At 40.3% G+C, this 23,759-nt stretch overlaps 1 protein-coding gene and 1 long non-coding RNA gene across 2 annotated transcripts; both read left to right on the plus strand.

The window, feature by feature from the left end:
* Positions 1-5,922: 5,922 nt before the first annotated feature.
* On the plus strand, positions 5,923-7,636 carry LOC122879835 (transmembrane protein 271-like). The gene has a single exon (XM_044204308.1). It carries the CDS (start codon positions 6,457-6,459, stop codon positions 7,246-7,248), a length of 792 nt encoding a protein of 263 aa, XP_044060243.1. The 5' UTR covers positions 5,923-6,456; the 3' UTR covers positions 7,249-7,636.
* Positions 7,637-11,409: 3,773 nt separating this feature from the next.
* Positions 11,410-15,965, plus strand: LOC122879837. Its single transcript, XR_006378796.1, has 3 exons — positions 11,410-11,449; positions 15,075-15,123; positions 15,407-15,965. It is a non-coding gene; the product is annotated as an uncharacterized LOC122879837 (long non-coding RNA).
* Positions 15,966-23,759: the final 7,794 nt, after the last annotated feature.

Genomic DNA, 23,759 nt, shown 5'->3' on the forward strand with positions numbered 1-23,759 from the left:
GAAAGCAGTGAGGAACCAACTTCTGACTCCACGTGACATTTTTATCACCTGTCTCCCTGTTTTAACACCAACACCTTTGGAAGACATGAGAGAATTCAGTTAAAAAATATTCCTAAAATACAAAGAATGTCCCATACAATTAAATTAAAGAGACACTAAAGTGAATTCTGAATAATGGAAAAACAGTGGTTAGCTTATCCCTTGTTTAATTGAACACTAAATTAAAGAGAATCACATTGAAATACAAAAAGAGATAGCATACCTGATACGGCTGATACTATTCTATATTGTTCTTAATATCAACAAAACCCCTGAAAAGATCAAAACCAACAATGAACTGATCCAACAATAAGTATTGCCTATGTAGGCAAAGCCTGCACATCTTTCTCCTCTGTGCCCTTTTTAAAGAAGAACCAATGGGCTTGAGGCCACAGACAGGGTAGGGAGGTGGGACATTATTGAGAGACGGACTAAAACATTGTTGGTTTTGGTCTTTACACAAGATTTGTTGACGATAAGAAAAATATAGAATAACATCTGCTTTATTCTTTAAGCAATCGCTCAACGTTCTACTCCCTCCCCACACAAAGGATCCAAAATGCAAAATATTTCATTTTCCTCTAAAAACTAAGTGCGATATTTCTTAGTTTAACAAATGAAGTCTGTTAAAATCATAAACATATTCAAAGGAGCCTTCCAAACTTCACACTGCTGTCTCTTTCAATGCAGGAAGGAAAGCCCAGCTGGGCTTTCAGTCTTTTATGTGATATATATATACATATGTATATATATATATAGACTCTGGCACTTTGCCTGGGTGCTAGTGCTAGACCAACTGCTACCTTCCCCTCCACATTCTGGCTAACATCAGTTAAACCAGATCACCAGGTTGCCTGATCAGCACATATTTAACTCCTTTGTCCTGGTGGGCTAGTGATTAAGATGCATACCATATAACCACAACATACCCCTCTCTCGCTCCCCATGTTTATTGTCTCTATCTGCACTGTCACTATTTAATAAAGAGACAAAAATGCCTATAATAATCTTTAAAATAACAGTTCCTTGTTGACTGTGTTTTATCCTCATGCATGTGATCATCATCATGACACCTCTTCCTTCCTACAAATGAACCATTGTCATAGTCTCATCATCATCATTATCATCCCAGCGCTGCTCTGGAATAGAGAAGGGGGAAAAAATCTTTGAATAAAATCATGGATATCCATTAAACAAATACCACAGTTAATCTTCTTAAAGGCACAGCAGAACAATCACAATGATGGTGCTGAGTGTGGAAGAAATGTACTTAAGATATTAATTTAGTTTCTGCATCTGCTGTCTCCAGACCAGCCAGTCAGTGCCTGAAGGATGATTTATAATTGACTTTTCAATGAACAGACACTGCTCTCACATTAACTGTTGTTAGTCTTTATGATTTAAACATATTTCCTGCATTTAGTTAGTGTGGCTCTTTGTGCTTTTTACTCTTACTCTTTGAAAAATAGTTTTCCAGAAGTTGATTAAAAGTCACTCCATGGAAACCAACTGAGAATATTTATAGTTGGGCGAGTCTATTATTACATCAAGTAGTGCAAATTAAAATGTCCAGGGAAAGAGTTTAAAGTTAAATTGACTTTTAATTTAGATTAGGAGAAGAAATTGTATTTTTTATATTTGCTTTAAATTTCTTTTAGACAATGACTGATAATGGTGATGGTAACACTGGTGACAGCATTCATATTGGATAATGGCATTGGTTAGTTTCAGACCGATAAAGTATTTTGAGGGCTCATAGTGTGTTTTTGTACCGAGCCCAATACTATATTTCAGTATTCAATGTATTTTAACTGTTGTTATTCTAAATGCTACAAAGATTCAGTGTTTCTACAGTGTTATTCTCCTCCTGGTGATACAACCTTTCAAAGAGCATTTCCTGTAGATAATGGCACACTTAAAGCTCCATAGCACCCAGTCTATACAGACATCCTTTTAATTTTTTCAGCATTTGTTAAAAGGCACTTGTATAAGAGAAACCTACAGATATATTAGGCCATTAAATGAAGAAGTAGCTTACAAAAACATTACCATACAATTATGGTAATTTAGATAAAACGCCAAAATTATCACAATATCTCACTTGGCCACTTGGGGACAGCAGAGGAAGCTCGGAACACAATCAGAACATCAAATAAAGTTGCATGTTAGCAAACAGTTGTGTAAATTCATCAGACAGGGAGAAACATTAGTATTCATTTGGAGTCGTGTTTCTGGCCAATTCACTCTCCTTGTAGCTCTGTTTTGGTCTCCACTAACTCCTTAGAAAAAAATGTCTGGCTCTCCGCTGCTAAATGCTCCACTATGTTCACCAGCTAACGTTAGTTGCTTACGTTTTCTGGCTGTTTCTGTTCGGAAGTTGGGCAGGTAGCGTACAGTGGGTTTATCGGAGCTTTTTTTGTTGTCTGTTGTGGCTGTTAATGAGGTTTATAAGAGCAGAGGTTGGGGGCTAGAAAACCAAAACTATTAGCTAAAAGAGGCTTAAAAGCACTGTAGAGCTGAGGGGAACAGCAGAGTTAAGTGATGATTGTCTGTGGGTGTGTCACAACAAGCAACACTTATCAAATTACACATTGTCATTTGAGCCATTTTTTATATAAAAATATTGATTAGTGCAGCTTTAAATAATACTTGCACCTTGCTTCTTTATTCATTTTCCTTACAGTACTACCCATTTGACAGGCCCTGTCCCTTGTCATATGCACCTCTGTATTGACTCTCTATAGTTCTGAGTCCATTTCTCTTTGGGATAAACATTGTTTGAGTCCCCCCTCAGTTCCAGCCAACAACAGCTGAGACTGCTTTAGATTCATTAATATTTATAGGCTAACACAGGATTTTACAGGCTGACCTGTCACCGCTGTTGTAACTGCTGCCGTAAAACTGCATCTCAGATGCCGAAACAGTCCCTTCACAGCTGACTCTTGGCACAGCTGAAGCATTGAGCCCTAAACCCACACACAAATTCGCACACACACACACACACACTGTGACTTGTAGTGATTTAAGTTTAAAAAAGGCTGCCCTTGGAGGGGAAAAGGTGATTTTACCACAATGTGAGGAATCTATCTGAATTGTTCTGTGTCGATGGATTATGTTTGGTGGATCAGGTTTTCTTACGCTGCTGGGTAAAAACAATGTACTGTAGTGTTAACATACTGATCCGAAGTGTGTCCTCCACATTGAAATTAAATACATTTATAGTTAATTCTGCAACCTTCCACTTGCAGCCTTGTGTGTGTGGGGCGATCTTACCTATTCGGATGGGAATTATTTTCCTCTTCAGCAGCAGCATCTTCCAGGTTTGTGACCGTGACAGGGAAACTGTCTGTGTTATGGAGGTGAGCAGGGCTCTCCTTGTGCCCTGATGAAAGACATTTGTGTGTTAACAACTTCTGCTTCATCAAATTTATCAAACAACTGAATTCAGTAGTTTTCCCTAAGATTAAAATGTGTGATGCGCACCTATGACTGCTCCTACTGTGATTTAACTGAAGCCATTTTCTAAGCTGGCCTGGTCCAAGTTTATTTGTATAGCTTTTAATCACAGTTACAGTCTCAAAAGGCTTCACAACGCCCACATTTTGGAAAAACAAATGTGAAAATTGGTTTGAATCTGCTGATCAGCAGCAGTGTGGATATTATACAATACTGTAACAGAAGGGTGGACTAAAAGCTGTGCTTTTTTTCCTGCTGAAACCTGGTCTGTCTGGGCCAAAAGACGTGAGGTGATGGGTCCAGTCAGTCTCATTGTTGCTGTTGATGGCGTCGACATCCGCAGCGCTGCCAATGGACCAACTCACACTAGAGACACCCACTGCCAGCAAGCACGACTGCCAATCAATCAACCAATCAGCAGGTCATCAACTCATCATTCACAGCATCTTCTCTTATCTGCAAACCTCTGCAAAGTAGTAATGACCTAATTAGACTCACACTCACACACACACGCTTACTGGCAGCTGTACTGGTACAGTCAATGAGGTGGCTCATTGTGATGAATGGGTGGACGAGGGTTTTCTGTGGTGTAATTCTCTCACCTGCACCCATCAAACATTTGGTTCATTAAGTCAAAAACTCGCGCTTGTCCTCTGAAAGTTTTCACATCCAGGGTAAATGAATTGGAAACAAATCAAATCCAACAACCTGCAGCAATTTGCCAGCAGATCCCACCATGGGCTCATTTTACATATCCTTGAACCTTTCTCAGATGGTTGCCTCTTGACTAATTTAGTCATTTTTCTAATGTTTTCAGCTAGTTCTGCTTCTATGACACGTCTTTGTTTGTCTCTAGATGGCAATGTCATTCTTTCGGTCGGTCCACCACTTTGATCCAGACTGAAATATCTCAACAGGTTGACACTTGTGTTTCTGAGTGAAATGTCTAGAAAACTATCAAAACATTTCCTATACTTTGATTTATGAACAAACAAAACTAATGACTTTCCCATCATCATTAACTGTACTTTGTATTTAGTACTAATTAGCAAATGTTGCATGCTAACAACCTAAACTAACTTAGGACATGACGTAGCTCTTTTAGCACATAGCTACAACTTTTTACTTATATACTTTAAAGCACTTCAACTACGGCATTTATTGTATTATTTTATCCTATGTGTTTTTATTGAGCTATGTGTGTGCGCTTTTTTGCATGTCCTTTCTTGAACTGAACTTAAATGGTGACCATGGTAAACGTTATACTGCTAAACATCAACATGTTAGCATTTAGCTCAAACGCACCGCTGTGCCTAAGTCCAGCCTCACATAGCCGCTAGCTTGGCTGTAGACTCTTCTAGTCTTGCTTTAACTTTATCTGACCCAATTTGATCCTAATGCTCCTCTATCCAGCACGAAGTCAATCCTAAAGACAAAATATAAACTTTGGGACAAAATAAAATGAAATGTTCCACGAAACACATTTTTTTAAACCAAGGAATTTATGGAATATATCTTCCATCTGCCTGCTCGTTTCTCTTTTAATAGGAAACACATTGGATTTGATACTCCAACACCGTGGGCTGTACCAACTTCTGTGTTCAGCCTTTGGATGACTCACGCGGTACGTCCTTCTACATTTGTTCTGGGACTGAACAGTAATCTTCCCGGTAACACCTGTGCTTCGTTTGATTGTTCTCTCTGATCGCCTGTGGCCCTCAGAATCTCCATCACGCCAATTGGTCATTTGGGCACTGAAACCCTCCCAGACCGCAGTTATGTCCCCGCCTACACAACAGGTTATTAAATCTGTGCTAAATAAAACGTGAGAAGTATAGTTTCTCCTACGTCCACAAACGACTGGTGTATTTTTTTTGGGGGGGGGTTTGTTTGTTTTTTTGTTTGGGAGGTTGGCTGAGAGCAAAGATAAAAAGACGTAGAGGAGTCCAGTCAGCTGCCATCTGTCCTGGATGTTTCAGCACCACGGACAGCGCACAGCCTCCGTCCATCCTCAGCGGCGCTGCTCTATTATTAATGCTTTTGTTTATGACTTCCAGAAAGATCCACTTGACAAACAACAACCCTTACGAGAAAATTATGCAAGGATGACGCAGACATATCACAGTATGTATATGTAGCCTCTATATGACATCCGTTAGAATGAGCTGAATAGAGTTATATCATATCAACGTAGCAATTAAAATGAACCAAAACTCTAGTTTATCCACCTTTTGCTTGCAGTTTATCACCAGTTCAAATTAAATGCATTGACTCGCTGCTACCAAGCTGATTTTACTACAAGCCTAAGGACTTTAACGGGTGTAAAAAAATAATAATAATTAAAAAAAATTAATGTTCCCGAAAGCCAATGATTTCTGTTCCTGCTGGTGTTTTCTCAACCAAAAGTCGTTTACACACCTTTACTTTTAACGTTTAACGACACGTCGCTATAAACTCTCCATGGGGCACCTTTAAAGGCCCCGCAGGGGTGTTGCAGTGATTTGAAGGCCTGTGGGTCATTGGTCCACAGGACCCTCAAGCAGCCGCCTCCTCCTCCTGCCTCAAAAACGCCACACACCATTCAATCCGACGACTTGGCGGACTGCGGATGAGTCTCTCTCTTCAGCAGGAGGAAAAAAAGGAAAAACTTTTGGTCAGGAGAGTGCTTCGAGAGTCTGATGGGCGGTTAGGTGATCTGGCGTAAAGTGATCTATGTTTGTGTATGGAATATCGATAAGTGCAAAAAGGAACGCGTTATTTGCATTAGTTATTTATATATTCATGTAAAGCGGCGGGGATGCGAGAGAGACGCCACAGCGGCGAGGATCGCCCGCTCTGAACCGGAGGAGTCACCGGCAGATGATGTCCCAATGTGAGAGTGCTTCCAGAGGAGACGAAGGAGAGGACGAAGGAGGATGAAGAAGGGGGGAGAGGGATCGAGAGCGGCAGAGGTGGAATATAATGAAGTTGAGTGGGAAAGGACTGTGCACCGTCTTCTCCAGCACCCTCCTCTTCGTGTGCGCCCTGAGCGAAGTTGTCGTTGGATTAAGATGCGTCTCGTTGGGATCTACGGTGAAAGCGCATTTCCACCTCGGCGCCGCGGCCGGGGCTTTCTACTCCGGGCTACTTGTGGGAGTCGGGCAGGTCCTGCTGGGCTCCGCGCTGCTCTTTTGTATGGAGAAGCCCGGCTGCAGGAATTTCTTTCTCCTCGGTGTTGTGGTCTTCTTGTTGGGAGTCCTCACCGCCTTCTCCGGCGCCGTGGTGGACGGGGACACGGCTTCTCTGGTGGAGAGGAAATTTACCCATTACTGCTTCCACTCTGTGGTTGTGAACCCTGCCTGCGAGCAGCTGAGGGATTACCAGCGGAGTCTGGTCGTCTCCACTGTTCTCAGCACCTTGGAGTGCGTCCTCGGGCTCATCAACCTGGTGGTCATCAAAAGGTACAAAACAGCGCAGTTTTCTAGGAGCCGCCAGTCTCAGAGGCAGCGCGCCGGCGCGATCATCTTCAGCGAGGAGCGGGACTGCTCCTCGGCGGATTTCCAGCCGGTGTCTTACATCAATTTAGGTGTTTTTAATATGTTTGACGAGACAGGTGCAGAAGTGCAGTGCGGGGGACACCCGTCAATCGAGCTTCCGGGATACTCGCCCACGGACCCGGAGCTCAATCATTGCTTCCCTTTCTCCTACCCGCTCCCCAGTGAACTGCCGCCCGCATACGAAGACATTTTCCCCGCTGAGGCATGCAACACATAGCCGCTCTGGAGCAGCTTCCAGCAGCGCTTTCCTCTGCTGTGACAATCAATGACTTTGTGCTTAAACAACCCCCCCTCTCCTCCTCCTCCTCCTCTTCCAACACTCCCCCCCCAGCAAAAACCAGTAAGTTACACATGAGGACAACAGCAGTGGATTTTAATTCACCTTCTCATTCTGATATTTTCTTACATCTGCCTGGTAGCATATATTATACCTCACCAGTCAGACTGATGTAGACGAACAGATCAAAGTGATACAGGCCCAGACAGTGCAGACAGATCAAGGCCCATAAACGCAACAGCTTGCTTGTATAACAAAAGCAGAGTTTGTGTTTTGAGTGTTTGCTGTTAACATTTTTACTTGTGAATAAAAAGTGTATTTAACCTCATCTGGTCATGAAGCTGCTGCCAGTCTAGCTTTTGGAAATCCCGTTGATGCTGGGGTCAATCTAAACTTCATTTTCAAGGGTTCAACCAGCTTCTTCTGATTGCTATGGCGCTGTGTAGTTAATCAATTTAACATTTTTATCTGATCTGGTCTACTATATAAGCAGTTATATCATCATCTAGGAAAATACCTTGAACAAATCATCATGATGCCATAATGTTGACAAAAGCCTCCAAAGGGCTCAGCATCTTGCACTCTGTGTGGTGTCTACTTTAAAGGCACACTGCAGTGATTTATTATTTCATTTGTCATAAAGTTGGGGGACTCAAAAGAGACAAATAAAAAAAAAAGAGCAGAGGCCAAAATATCCTGACTTTTAGTCCCTAGTAAGGGTCAAGCTCCAAAAACACTGGATCCTACATTTCCCATAATGCCACTGGATAGCGTTCTTCAGTAGACCCCCCCTTGTCTGGTAAACATCTTAAAACACCACACCCTCAGTTTGTCGTGCAGCGCTTTCTGTTACACATTTGTAGTCTCCATGCCCAAGCTGAGATATCACTATGGGGTATTTTTCAGGGGTATTTTTTCACACTTTGGAGCACTGCTTTCAGAGCTACAGAAGACATTACATACCTGTATTCCCAGTGCGAGTAGTACTTCTCATGCCGAGTAAACTTGATGAGTAAAATTGGTGGAGTGCACCTTAATGGTTCAGTTATGTCGAAATTACACAACAGATCAAGGATGCGCCCGTAAAACTCGTAAAGATTCATGTAACTGCTATTAATGATAATGAGTAGGCCTATGTGGGGTATCTGATGAAGCAGAGGGACGGACAGTCTGCACCTGAATGCACCGTAACTCATTTGCTTTAAAGTAGCAGGAGGGGTAATGATACAAAATCCTGGATTTCTGGGGTCCTTTTTTAATGCACTCCCAGGTGTCTGGATATGATACAGACTGAAGGTGGTCCTGCACTGTTTCCAATTTAAAAGACTGAAACTGTACAGCACAGCTTCCCAAATTGTTCCATTTGATGTGACTTGAAATAATGTACTATCTCCACCACACACAAATAACCACATCAGCTCTCAGCATGGATCCTCCCAGGACCATCAAAACCTTTTCAACCTAGCACTGTTAGTAATTTCACTTAACAGCTAGAACAGTGACAGAAAAAAGAATTATTTGGCTGTCATTATTATGCCCACCTTTAGACAACACTTCTCTGTGGTAAATTAAATTGAAATGCTCCCTTTTCCCGCAAACTAAAGCCCTCAAATGAGCATCCATGGCCAAATGTCTCTCTGTGGGCACTTTGAGGGAGAAACTTTAAGAAGTACTGTACTGGCTCAGTGTAATAATCCTCCTCTTATCCTTTTCAAACTGTGTGACGATGCTTTCCACTCACTCATTCTACTTAGGTTGGGTTTTGCGTGCCAGAAGTGAATACAGGATAAGGCAAAAAAAAAAAAAAAAACCCCAACAACCTGCCAGTAATAAAATACAGCTATAACCTGTGATTGACTCAGCAACCGACCAGAGAACAGAAGAGGTCTTCAGGGAGGCGATGTCCTAAAAGTTTCATGGAGGGGTGTCCAAAGAAAGATGCAGACAAAGCTTATGGTAAGGGCTCCGTAAAAGCCAGCACTGTCCACTGACAGAAAACCACAACAGAAAACAAGACCCTTTCAGACAAATAAGGTGTGTGCCCTTGCCAGCAGCAACTCTTCAACCTGGAGCACAGACGCCCAGCTCAGCAGTATCGTACCATGCCTTAATGAGTTAGCTGGCCTGGATATGTTACAGGTGGTCTGTTTTGGGGTTTTTTAGGTTTTTTTTCTTTTTTATCTGCTTGCAAAACTAAATGCTTCAGTTAGACAATAGATGGATAGATTTACCTTTAGAGAAAGTATCTGAGAATGTTTTCTGCCTTTTTTTTTTTGTTTTGTTTTTTACCTCGCAACACCTTGAAATAAATTAAAATGTCAGGTTTTGGAAAGATCATCATTCAGGGAGCTGGCGCAATGAAGCAATGCTGCTTCAATTCCACATTTTTATTATGCATGGTGCTTGTTACTTACGAACAATGGTCCAACATTCAGTAACTGAAGTCAAAATAAGGCATCATTTGGTTTTACTCTGCTGCCTATGAATAAGATCTTTAGGAGATTTAATGTGGTGTGAACAAACCTATAATTTAGACGATGGGATGAACTATAGATGAAACTCCGGTCTCTGATGGTAATTTGATCCCCCCTATTAAATCACAGGAACTTCAGTACTGGCCTTGTTTGCATTGGGAGTTGTTGGACTGAAGATATTTTCCATTTCCATTTTCCAGTTGATTGTCTGGTTAAGCAAAGCATATAGAGATTTCACATATTTTCAAGATGCACAAAGTCTCTTTACATATGGAATAATTGAAAAAACGTCCAGAATATTTTCCAACTGCACATAAACATCACCACAAAATGTAGATAAATTGCTGTTTATATCTTCAAGCTTGGGGAGACTCGTGCAGATGCCTAGGCTAACATTTTCTGACATTTACTGCTATTGCACTGATAACATGGGGAGGTTATTTGGCAGATTTAGTGAAGATTGAGCAGTGTTCATACTCCTATTAGGATCACTGTTCACATCACCATAAAATCAGCTGGCCATATCAGCCCCAATTATGTCACTTTTAACAACATACTGTAATTACTGCCATCACAACAGACTGGGTCTCATCGTTTAGAACCCGTCGATCTGACACAACAATCCAGCTTTCTATGGCATTACATTTGTTTGGGACATTTTGAGAACAGTTAAAGGTTGTTTGCAATTGCACATAAATTATATATTGTAGAGAAATTCTTATCACATGAAGACTAGTTTAATTTGAGCAACAAAAATCTATTCTGTATTCAATAATCAGACACGGACAGAGTGTTCTACATCTAATTTCATAAGCATGCTGTAAGGTGGTTAATAATAATTAGTAAGTGATGCAGCGATGGAAAGTAACCAAGTTTCTTACGTAAATATTTAAGATACTTGAACCTTACTTATTTCATGCCACATTATAGCCTACTTCTACTCCACTACAATTCAGAAGGAAATATTGTACTTTTTACTCTCTTTGTTAACGTTTTACAAATTAACATTTTACTTAAACAAAACATATGAGTTTAAGAAAATTTGATGCATTGTTATAGATTAAACTCCTCAATAGTATATAAAATACTTACAGTTAGCTCCACCTTCACTAACTATAGCCTAACGGTAAAATTATACTTGAATGCATCAGTAATACTAATCCAATGATATAATACTGTGTGTAATAGTGTAGAACTCACAGGGTCGTTTCATACCTGTCAACATTTAGGTTTGAAAATACAGAGTGGGTGGGCGGTTGTCAGTCCAACTCTGCTTAAATCTGCAGGTGCATTTAGATTTTTTAGGTGGAACGCCTTCCTGCCCTGACATTTTCACAATAAAGCCGACATTAAGTTAGCTGGCCCGTCTGCCTGCGCAAAGAGCAGCTGCGCACACGCCCCTTGGATCGGGGTGTGGGTTGCCAGGTTGCGATGACCGATGGGTTGAAATTGTATGTAGTGTGTGGATTGTGTGTGTCTGTGTAGAGCGTGTTTCATAGACGACCTGGCAACTTGGGTGACGTCAGACAAACATCCAAAACTTGGATCCGTGTTTTCATAATAAAGTTTGAGGGTCATGCAAATTACGGGAGTTTCCCGGGAGAAAAACAAAACGGGAGATGGCCTTGAAATACTGGAGAAACCCGGGAAAACGGGAGTGTTGGCAGGTATGTCGTTTTCCTGCATAGAGTACTAATTTTGACACTTTAAGTACGTTTAGCTAATAATACCTGTGTATTTTTACTTGTAACAGAGTATTTATTAATTGCTACTTTTACATGAGTAAAAGGTCTGAATGCTTCTTCACCGGTAAGTCAGCTAACTATATAAATTATATATTTGACTTCAAGTCAGGGCTCTACACTTAAATTTTTTTCTGGCACTTCAGCTACAAAATAAAAAAAAATTAGACAGAAAAGTTCTGTTTTTTAAACCAGTTTTTTTGGATGCCTTGGTGTAACTGGCAATTATCAAGTTAGCCAACTAGCTTAGTTAGCTAACTTACTGCTTATCTGGCAGAAGTTAGCTAGCTACCTACCAAGGGAAGCTAAGGTTGCAAGCTATTAGCTTAAGTAAACTTAAGCTTAAGTGCAGATTAATTTACAAACATCTGTAAAACATTATAAATGTTCATACACCAGCCTATGTTTTTAACCAAAACTGTACAAATTACTTATGTGTGGCTGCAGTGTTTCTCTAAGTGATTCCCTACTTCCCTAGAAAACGATAATGCTACTAGCAGTCGGATTGAAGACAAAACAGCTAATCGGAAATTACCTACTTTACTTTATTCCATTGTCTGAAATTGTGGCACACTGTAACACACTGTCATGTTGGGAAGTAGGAGAGAGGTTATTTTTGTGTGCTAATGCGGATATTAGCAAACAGGCTAATACATGATAATTTCTCTACAAAATCTAATTTATGCGCTTGCAATTTTTTTCCCCCCGTGCTCAAAATGTCCCTTCGCGCTCAGGACTGAGGCACAAATATAATTCCATACTTTTCACACCAAAAAGAAAATATCCAACTAAAAACAACTCTCAGTTTAGTCTGACTCATTTTATCCAGCATGTTTCACGATGTCGCTGTGTTTAAATATCAGCTCCATCAGACGTAGTGATGAAATGACAAAGTGCATTCACCCTTACAAGTAAAAGACAGAGAGATTAACTTTCTAAAAGTCACCACTGTGGGAGCAGTTTATAACCTGCTGTCTATGGTGACAAATTCATCTCTGCTCTGTGGCGGTTAACAAATGTCAACTGCCTGTTCCCTGGAAAGAAAATCGAAGATTACACAATAAATCTAATCTGTATTTATCCAGGGAAGCTGACTAAGCCTGGATGCTGTTTTCCAGCGATTCACATTGAAGTTCACACATTCACACCAAGAGCTCAGTACACCCAGTGTCTTCTTCAGATGGCCCGCAGGTCGCTACATGAGAGGACACGGGGTTAAGTGTCTTGTTTAGTGGCACCTTTTCATGAGATTTGACCTGGTGACCTGCCTCTACAAGGCAAAATCTAACTTCAAACATCAGAAATCTTCACAGGAGAATTCTGCTGCTGTAAAAAATTACTTTTTAAATGATCACTAGTTTTAAACACTAATGCAATGTCAAAACTGCCCTTAAAATGCCATTGACAGTGTGTATCTGTAAGTGATTACCTCCATTAATGTATGAACTGCGCCTTTGAAGATAGCTCATGATATCCTTTCTTCCAAATGAAAAAAATCCTGCTGCTTCGGAGGTATAATGACGAGTAATTGCAAATTAAAAAAAAAGAAAAAGAAAAAGACAGTCAGGTTGTAATGTAGGGCAGTGTATTATCATCTGTGTTCTCTGCGATCTGGAGGGGTTTTTTCCTGGTGGCAGAACCTTTGTTGGATAGCGGTGCTGCATTAGTGTAATGACAGCCTCCGGCTCTGGTCACACAAAGTCAAAACCGCTGACTTGCATCTCAAAGTTCCTCACTGAGGAATATAAGGGAGGGTTTCTGCACAAGTGATTACACTGCAGATATTTGGATGAATGATGTACGTGGACAGCAGAGTACAGCCGGGGTGAGCTGATGGAGCCTGGAGACGTGGAAGGGAGATCAAAAATGTCTTTGGCGCTACTTGAGAATTGGTTAATAAATTAGCTCATTAACAAGTGTAATAACTTTTTAAATCTTGTTGTGCTGCTCACACAGAGAAAATAATAGTTGTGCTGCTGAGAGAAACACAGGCACAAAGGGCTCTCACACACGTATCTTGCATTACATTTTTTCCTTCATCTGCATACTTGTCCGAATGTATGTCAAGGACAAAACAGCTGGCTATACTTATGGAAGAAAGAAAAAAATCAATACCTCCTAAAAGCCTTTCATTAGACACATATCCATTTGTCTGTGCGCAGCTGCCAGGGAAAGTTGTGTCTGGAAAAGCTCCAGTGGCTTTTAAAAGCCAACACTGGGCCTTTCCTGAGAGAAAGGTGGTTCACTACCTATGTGTGAGCTTCCAAGCCATTAGACTCGCTTATGCCAATTTCTGCAAAACCTGATTCTTCTTTATACTCTTTTTGAGAGATTTCTGATTTTAATTTTTGTTCTGCAGGAGCAACAGTGTTAGAGCTCTCGTTGTGACTGAATGCACAAGGAGCAAAACAGCAAAAAAGCCTACAGAAAAGGCACCATTGCAGGGGCTTCAAGATCATTTAGCAGCAGAACTACGTGTGCTGTGTGTTCACATTATTTGCAGATGAATTTATAGCTTGCAGCTTGATATGCTGGAAGGTGTCATACAGCTCAGGAAAGTTGTATTCACTGAAGCTGGCTCTTTCAGCATATTATTGATATATACATCGATATACATACTTACACATTATGTACAAACATTTAAACTGATAATCAGCAGCAGTAGATAACTTAAGTTTAAAATGTTTCAAACGTGATCATACAAATGCTGATGTTAAAATGTCAGATGTCAAAGATGTTAGATAAAACAATCCCAACTCAAAGTCCACTCACAAGCTTTTTTTCAGCTGTTTTGATTTCTAGGGCAACAACTAACAATTACTTTCATTATGGATGGATCTGACCATTACTTTCACAATTAATCAATTAATCATTTGGTCTATAAAATGTTAGAAAACATTGAAAAATGCACATCACAATTACCTAAAGCCAATGGTGATGTCTTCAAATGTCTTGTTTTTTCTAATCAATAGTCCAAAACCCAAAGAAAGTAAATTTATAACGATATAAAACAGAGAAAAACAACAAATTCTCACACCGCATGTTTGGCATTTTTGGTTTAAAAAATTGACTTAAATGATTAATCAATTAACAATTACCAAATTAGCAATTTATTTTCTGTTGATCAACTAATGGATTATTTGATTAATTGTTTAATTGTTTGTCAGTTTTAATGAGTTCAAGCATAGAACTTTTAGGACTTCTCATCTGTGTCGGCTTGTAAGCATGAGGGTTTAACAATGCAATCGCAACTCAAGGTCCACTTTGGTCTTTATCCGATTAACAACTCAGAACAGTTCAATTTGAGAAACAAAAAGCTATTTTTGCTCAATAAATGTATTTGCCTGTTTGCTAATATCCACATTAGCACACAAAAATAACCTCTCTCCTACTTCCCAACATGACAGTGTGTTACAGTGTGCCACAATTTCATACAATGGAATAAAGTAGGTAATTTCTGATTGACTGTTTCCGATTGCTAGTAGCATTATCGTTTTCTAGGGAAGTGCGATGAAGTCATGTAACAGCTACTGAGCTTGCACATCAACAGATCCATCTCCATGACAACTGAGAAAACGCCATCCGCTGATGAAGGCCAGGTGAATGTTTGGCCAAACTACTATTTCCAAAGTCAACAAGGACCTTTGATGCTTATGTCAAAGATAGTTTACTAGATTTGGACCAAACAGTTAAAAGGGCAATAAATACTCGAGCTGAAAGTTGATCCTGCAAGAAGTTGATAATGTTGTCGATCAGAACCAGTGATTTAGTGATTACGGCCAGGTGCTGAGACTTTGGCTATTTTCCATCCAGAAAAACCTCCCCACATACAGTTTTAATGATAATAATGAAATGTGACTTCATGGTTTGTATCGGTCACAGGCTACTGTAATTCAAAAGGACGGAGAGACTTTGTATAAAAGGAGAAAAACTTCTATTGATGTCCTGCTGGTCGCCCAGAAGTGGTCAATGAGGGTCACAGATGACTTAACAGTCCTTTAGTGCCAGACTTGGCCTCCACCATCACTGAACTGCAGCTGGATTTGTGGATTACCATCGACTCATCTCACATGGCGGCCTGCTGAATTAATACTTAATGAATGCTTTTCCTCGCTGTTGCTATTTAATTATCTTTTACACTCAGTATAAACCAAACTCTGCACCAGATGTCTGTCTGTTCCATTTGTCTGGCAACTAATGAGCACCATTTGCCGGAAAGGTATTTTATATTATAGCTAACTCCTGGCTAGTTTGTTCATTTACTTGTTAACACTGAAAATTATAATGTTAATGGAATTGCTGAGTGCCACATTTCTCACCTAAAACTTCTCCAAGAGAGACACTGCTGTATTATTCTGAGTATGGAGCCATTATGTAAGTCCCAGAAAGTGTTCTCAACATGTCCTGCCATTTAAGGTGGAGTAAAAAGACTCAGACTCTGTTTTCAGGTCAGAATCGCCTCCATATTTTTGCTGTGACTTGGACACATAATCAGACCTTGAAAAGTCGATGGTATCTATCAATGAAGGGATCTAAATGCAGGCGCTAAAATGCAGCTCGGGTAAACAAGGAGCTTCTCCACTTCTGCATAAGTCAAGCTATTAGTAATTTTATGCAAACAGCGAGTGTTCCCCCCCAGGCTTCTTAACAACTGAGCAGAGTTTTCGTGAGCTGGATCCCTCTCAGCAGCTTGGACCATAAAGCGTGGCAGAGATGCAGTGAAGGGAGATGGGGAACCCTGGCAGTGTCTGCAGCCACAGAGCGAGTCGTGCGTCAATCAATAGCTTCTGCAGTGGCCGTGTTTTCAGAGGCAGCCAGCTCAAAACTTGCAATAACCTCTTTGGCTCGCTGCCATCTGCCACTTAGCAGACAACTCCTGGAGCATCTGAAGAGCGGAGTGGTTCAGCTGAGGTAAGGTCGCTTTCACAGGGACGCTCCAACTCAAAGGCACAACTTCAGTTTTGTTCTCCAGCTGCTCTATTCCAGTAATTAATCCTAGACGGCCAGACAGGGTTAGTCCTTACTTCACATGATAGAGAAATGAGGTGCACATACAAATCAACATGCTTCAGATATGTATTCCAACAGCATACATGCTGAGGAAGAGCAAAATGCTTCCTGATATATGATGTAGCATGATCTCGGCCCTTTACATGCACACAAACAGAGGCGCCTGATGATTTAAAGAGACATCACACTGAAAAGGTAAGAACTGTCATTTCACACATTCTGTTTTTCTTCACAAGAGCAAAAATCTGTCTGTCACTTTTATTTGAGGATGAGGATTTAGCTATAACTTAAATCTGCATTGACTGATTTTTTTGGCCACGCTTGTGTAGCGGAAACAAGCTGTATTATTATCGCCTTTTAAGTTGATATGGCAAACCTGTGAGCAAACAGCTGCTAATTCACATTTCGGAGCAACATTAGCATTTAGAGTCGTGTTTCTGGCCACCTGATGAATGTACGTCCAATATTCACTCTCCTTCTAGCTTACTTTGTCTGTCTGCTGTCTGGGGCTGGGCAGGTAGTGTACTGTCGGTTCATCTGAGCATTTTCGCTGAAAACAGCTGTGTCTGGAAACAATGCTGAGAACGGTGAGACTGAAACCAAACAGTAAAGTTGCGGCCGTAAAACCAAAACAATAAACTAAAAGGCGTTGTAGAGCTTGAGGGGAACTGCAGAGTCGGGTGATAATTCTCTGTAGGTTCATCACTACTAGCGACTCCTTTCACATTACACATTTGATATACAGTCTTGATCTATTTTCTATATAGAAATAGTGATTATAGCAGCTTTAGATTTAAGCTCACCATATATATATATATATTAATGAGATTAAACTAGTTTTGAAAATTCTTAATATGATTTGTAGTCTAAAACAGTGGAGCTTTGAGAATTGGATTTGATGGGTAACTTGGTGAGAGCTCTGTTATGACACCAACCAAAACATCAGCAAGAATGTGCTTCTGTCTCACATCAGCTCTTCTAAAGACAACGGGATGTATTAGAAAAGAAAGGATGATATCAAAGAACAAAAGGGGCAAACGTGATTATTTATCGTTATCCATCAACAATGTGAAACCACAGCACCAGCTCTGAAACCAAACTCCTGGATAGAGACTGGACACTTTCCTTTTCTAGAGTTGGCTGAGGTAAAAAGTGAAATAGCCAGATGTGGGGGTTCTCATAAGCCACCATGTCTCAGCAGAAAATGATTTATAGGTGTAGCTGGTACCAGAAAACCTAAGGCCAAAAACAACCAGAGTGGGCCATGTTTAAAGCCTCCATTGCTGAGGCAGCTAACTCAGTGCTGTAGCCAGAAGGTCATCTGTGCCAGTTGTGATGGAAACCCAAACAACCCTGTGGTGGAGGAAGCTGACAAGGTGAGGGAAGAGGCCTTTTGGGCTTAGTTAGCCCAATAAACTCTTGAGTCTGCTTACTGGTAGTGGCAGGCCAAAAGGTCTGCAGCCTCTGTGGTCGTGGAAGCAAAAACTCGTGTGGGATGAGCTTGGTGAGTCCACTGAGAATGACTTCTGGTTAACCTCAGTTCTGGCAAACCGTCAGACGCGTCAGGAAGCAGGGTTTTGCCCAGACTTGTCTGTGGAGAGAAAAGTGGGTCCTGTTTGGTGACACAGGTCTGCACCTTTGCAGTGAAAGGAAGCAGTAGAGGTGGTCTGGGTTTCTGATCAGGACACGTCAAACCAGAAGGAGGCCCCGGGGGCGGACCCAGAACATGCACAAGGGATTACATATCCCTTTTAACATGTGAACACCTCAGGATCCCCCAGAAGAGCTGGACGACATGATTGGGAAGAAGGTCGGGGTCAAGATGGCGACCTTCTTCCCAAGAAGTGGTGGAAAATGAATATATGGATGGAACATAAACATAGCTCACGCAGTATGTAACACTATAAGGACACGTTATGTCAGCTATGAAGAGAGCAAAGAGATTTTACGAGTGAACAGAACAAACGCAAAATGAGTTGTGTTGGAAAATAAATCAAAAATGTAAATTCAATAGGGCATTTTCTTTTTTTAAGATGTACATTAAGTACTGAACAGTATAAAAACAAAAAGGAAATAGTAAAACTATATGTATTTACGTACAAAACAAAATGAAACTGCAAACACCCTCTGGTGTGGATGCTGGTAAATATCTACATTCATGGACATGTTTGGTTTTAAACACAAATTTTCCATTAAAAAAATGTATTGAATTCAGCTTTTTGTCTGCTGAAGGCATCAAATAATTATTTAGTGGGTGGATAGCAGATAGAGGGATGATTACTAAATTACTATCCACCTACTACTACACTGTGCGTGGAGATACGCTAGGTGCACTTTCACAGATGGTTTCTTGTCCAGTTTTACTAAGTCAGTGGGAAACTTTGACAGAAGAAACTCCATTGAAAAGTGCCTCATATGTCATCCATCCCCCAGAGCAGGCTGGGCCTGCAGACAGATGGCCTCCACGCAGGCTGCACGGAGCTGAAACACAATTTAATGGGCAGCTAATCACTAATATTAAAGAAGCATAGTAAAATATGTGAATGTTCAACCAAAATCAGGCTCTGAAAGTTAACAGCTGACAAAAATCACACCAAAACTAAAATTGTAGTGTAGTAAATCATTTATTTATATTTCATTATTAAGAACATAAATAATAATAATAAAAGAATGATTCTTTTAATTAAAAAATGATTTTGGTAAAATAGTCATCTGTCACTTTTCATCATTTCGCATTTGTTGCGACAAAAACAAAGAAGCCAAAAAAAACTCTGAACTCAGAACATACAGAAATCAAAAGTAGGTAAAAAAGGAAATCACTCTTTTCAACTTTAGGGGAGATCACAGACAAACAGAGCACACACACATGTAAACAGGATGAACTGCAGAGTTACCATAAACTACATAGAAACAAATAAGAACAAATACAAGAATAAGCAAATACGCAAATCTCATGAATTAACAGGAAGCAAAACAAAGTGCGAAAGTTATATGGGTTTGTTATGACAACAGCTGGAAAAAAGATTTGTGTCAAACAAAAAACTATTTTTGTGTGATGTATAACTGCAATCGCTAACACGTGCTTAAAAGCTTTTTACCATGTGGACACTACAATTATTCTGATTCATTTCATGGGCTGGTAGGTATTTGGATACAGAGGAACGATTTCACACGGAAAGTGTCGTCCCATCAGATTTGTGAGAAGTTGCTTTGAGGCTTCTTCTTGCATCGGTGCACTCAGGTTTTACATGAAGATCCGTGAGGTTTTGGAAAAGAAAAATTCAACCAACTTAAAAAAAACCCCTCTAATGCGAGTTATTATCACAACTTGTTTTTTTCTCTGCGAACTGAGCATTTTCACTAGAGTTCACAGTGACTTTGACCCAGACACCCCTCACGGTTTAGCTATTCTGACTTGTCATATTCTGTGAATTTTGTATAAATAAAAACTACTTTCACCTGACTATAGCTCATAGCCATTGCATGAAAGGTTTCACATTTGTTGGTCTAAATACTTCTTTCAAGAAGCAATTTTTTACCTTTCTGGTTTGTTGAGAATGGATAGACCAGGAACTATGAAAAATGCCCCTTATAGAATAACAGACTTCATCAACAGAAAACCCAAAGAAAAACAAATCACATTGCTGGCCGCTGGCAGGAAATCTGCTGCCAACACCGAGAAAAATGACCACTATAATGATATTATCAAACTCGGTGTACTTCAGGAGTTTCTCAAACTCCACAGAACTAAAGTGGTGTCACAGGTTCTCATTTTAGTGTAAGGTGGCTGATGAGATGCAGAGGGGCTGCTGCTCTATCAAACATAATTGATCTTCAGCACTATAAAACCCCACCGAGTACCATAACACCAACAACATTCATTTTTCTCTCAGAACAGAAAATCTATCGCTAACCGAGAAAATGGATTGCTGTTCATTTTAAATGATCCTAAGTCGCCTTCAAAAATTAGAGGAGAAAATTACATAATACAACAACATACGTTATATCATGTGTTTTGTATCATATATCATCATAGCCACATAGTGAGGCTACCATGACACCATTTTGTTGGTTAAAGATAAGCAAAGTGATGTGCAGCATGCTGAACACTGACAGAACAATCTGCATGAGTGATGTAGATTATTATCTGGTTCATAAACTATTTCCATCAGACCTTGTTTGAAGTCCGTGTAAGATTCCTTACTAAGCTGAAGAGAGAGAAAGGCACTTGACAACAGTATGCCGTCAGTTTAGAAAAGGGTCAATTCAGCTTTGAGCTCAGCCACCTCAAAGCTAAGTGTCCTGCTTCTGATGCAAACCAGCTAACCTGCAGTGATCCATATGCAGCGACTGTCTGTCAGTGACCCTGTGTATTCAAATGGAAATCCTCTTGCTTTGTTTGTCTCGACTTTTCAATGATGTTGAGGACATTTAAATCCCATTTTCTGTGGGTATAGTCTGCGTGGAGGTTGTCCCTGTCAAGGTGAGCCACAGCAACCACCACAATGGCAGCAAAACAAAGTGCGAAGCTCGCCTTGCATCAGAAAAAAAATAAAATCTATTCAAAAACACACTGAACAACAGCATCGCTTTTTTTCTTCTTCTTCTTTCTCGGTTTGGCATCTGCTTCTCCGACGCCTGTGGCAGCTCGGGGGATGTCAGTGATCTTAGCCTTGGGCGAGAAGCTGTTTCAAGGCAGACAGCTCATCAAGGTGAGTGACAAGTGTTGGGGCGGGAACTTACGATTTACTTTTCTGCCCCGAGGTGAAAAGTTGCACACTGTAGCTATAACACTAAATCTTTCAACTTGCTTTTTTTTTCGGGACAATTCTCAAAGGGTAATAATGTAAGAACTGCCAGGTTATAATCAGGAAGGAGCTTTGAAGTAGTCACAGCTGTTCAGTGACATCACAGACGGCCATAACTCAACAAAATAACCGCTCTTACTTTGTAATGTACCACTGCAATAAAGCACTGCAGTACTGCATACTGCAGGTGGGGACATTTTTTATGACACAAATTACACGAACAAACGTGAGTTCATGGCATACAGGAGGTTTGATTAGACTTATCAGTCTTACCTGTAATTATTTTCTGATCTGACTGAGAAACTATAAGAATACAGTGTGCTCCATAAGAACTAGCACAGCAACGCGTAGTTTGCTCTTATTGGTTTGGATGATAGCCAGTTTTACTTTGGTGGTATTCTCAGTGATACTAAAGGAACAGATTGAGTAAAAGGTGAAGAAGTTTATAAGTCTGCAGTGCACTGCCAGAAATGATATGACATTTGCATCCAAATTGTAATGTATATACAGGCGGATTCAGCTGGATAAGGGGAGGAAATAAAAAAGGGAATTATGTTCCTGCAGCAGAACGTTAAGGTCATCCAACTAGAATGATTTTTGCATTTTATTCCAAACTATCTCTCCTATTGAGCAATGTGTGAAAAATAAAGAAAACAGTGGGAATGTGTACTTAGTTGGTTCACATCTTCTCAAAGCTGTGTAGTGGATGAATGACTGTTTATAACACTGAGCTCAGTATTTGTATTTTTCACTAACTGCCTTTCATGTTCTGCCTCAGCAGGATTAAGTAGAAAATATAATATGCCATAAAATATATTTAATAGTAATTTAACACTGACCGGATAACTAACTGACTAACTTATTGTGTATTATATGCCAGTTTCATCCAGTGTTTCCCCACATGCAGCCTTATACTGATTCTGTGCCTAACATACAGCTAAATGGAGATAGACTGAAATAAAACAGGTTGAATGTAAAAAAAAAAAGAACAGTGTGTCTGGTGTTCTTGACGGGCTGCAGACCTCTAGTTGACATTACATGCAGTAGAAATGCTTTCCAAAACACTAAAATTGCTGCTGAATTAATAAAATCTTAGAGCTTGAAAAAGTAACCAAACATGATAATACATACTTTATTATGCACCTTGATCTTCCCTTTCTTTTCCTGGCTTACTTCAGTATGACCAGTTTAAGATTCTGGATGTCTGGACTGAATTGCGAACTCGCTGGCTGGTTGAAACTCTGGTTAGATGTCATAGGTTGCTGTAGCCACTCTTTAACACTTTTGTTCCAGCATGCATTTAAACAGACTCCTTGAAATGAAGACTAAGAACAAGAAGGCCCATCGTTCTAACTGCTCATCTGATCTGAAAATATCTAAAAGCCTTTAGTTTGCACTTAAAAGACGCACATAGACCAAAACCTGAATCTATAAACCCACTCGCCTTAATATCAGTAGAAACAGATTGTATGTTCGCATACACACACACAGCGAGATATCCAGTGCAGCTTTGTGTCAACCATGTTCAAAATGTCCTCAGTAAATGGAGGGTTAAATACTTTTAAAGGTGAAAAAAACAAAACAAAACAAAAAGATTACATAATATTTTACCAGCATATTGAAAATGTTCTGAAGAGAAACAAATGCAACGTCTTGAAAACTCCCATATTAAAACCCCTGCACCTCCATCTTACACCCACACAGGTGTTATGTTGCCTGATTAGACCTCTTCTCGGGACTGTGTGGGCAGGTCCAGCCTCTGCTTGACTGAGGTCTGCTGTACCCGTTAGGCCACGACAACCTAAACCTTTACAATTAGTCTAAAGGTCTTTTTCACAGCAGACAGTTTGACCTATCACAGAAGGAGAAGCACAGGTGTTACTAGTAACATTAACGACGGCTCTGTTCTATTCAAGTGTCCCAGTAAGCCGCGTCAGTGTGACAGTGAGCCAGCATGAACAATACGAGGACCCTGAAACTCAAACAGCTAAATGGAATTCAGCCATCATTCATTTTATTATCATCACCTGAGCTTTTCCTATTGTGACACGTCAAAATGTCTGCTGTGAAAAAGGCCTATTGAGTTTGGTGACCTTGTGTAATTCCCAGCATTGCTCGGCCCAACTTCAACCTGAGTTCTAATCAGCCAGAATAACTGAAATCACCTGTGAGGGTGCAGGTCTTTACTAAGCGGTTATCAAAAGAGTTCAGCTCTGCGAGCACCCACACATCCCGTGTTTACACCCCGTTCGACACGGCACATGATGTTCTCCTGTGTAACGTCATTCAATTATACATGTAGCCAAAACATAAAACTCTGCATTGTTGTTTAAGCAGCTCTGTAGCTTGCTGTACACCAGTCCCTGAGGTAATATACAGTATGTATATTTAAAAAAAGTTATTCTCTTTCAAAAAGC

This window comes from Siniperca chuatsi, linkage group LG8 (assembly GCF_020085105.1).
Source record: "Siniperca chuatsi isolate FFG_IHB_CAS linkage group LG8, ASM2008510v1, whole genome shotgun sequence".
Taxonomy (NCBI): domain Eukaryota; kingdom Metazoa; phylum Chordata; class Actinopteri; order Centrarchiformes; family Sinipercidae; genus Siniperca; species Siniperca chuatsi.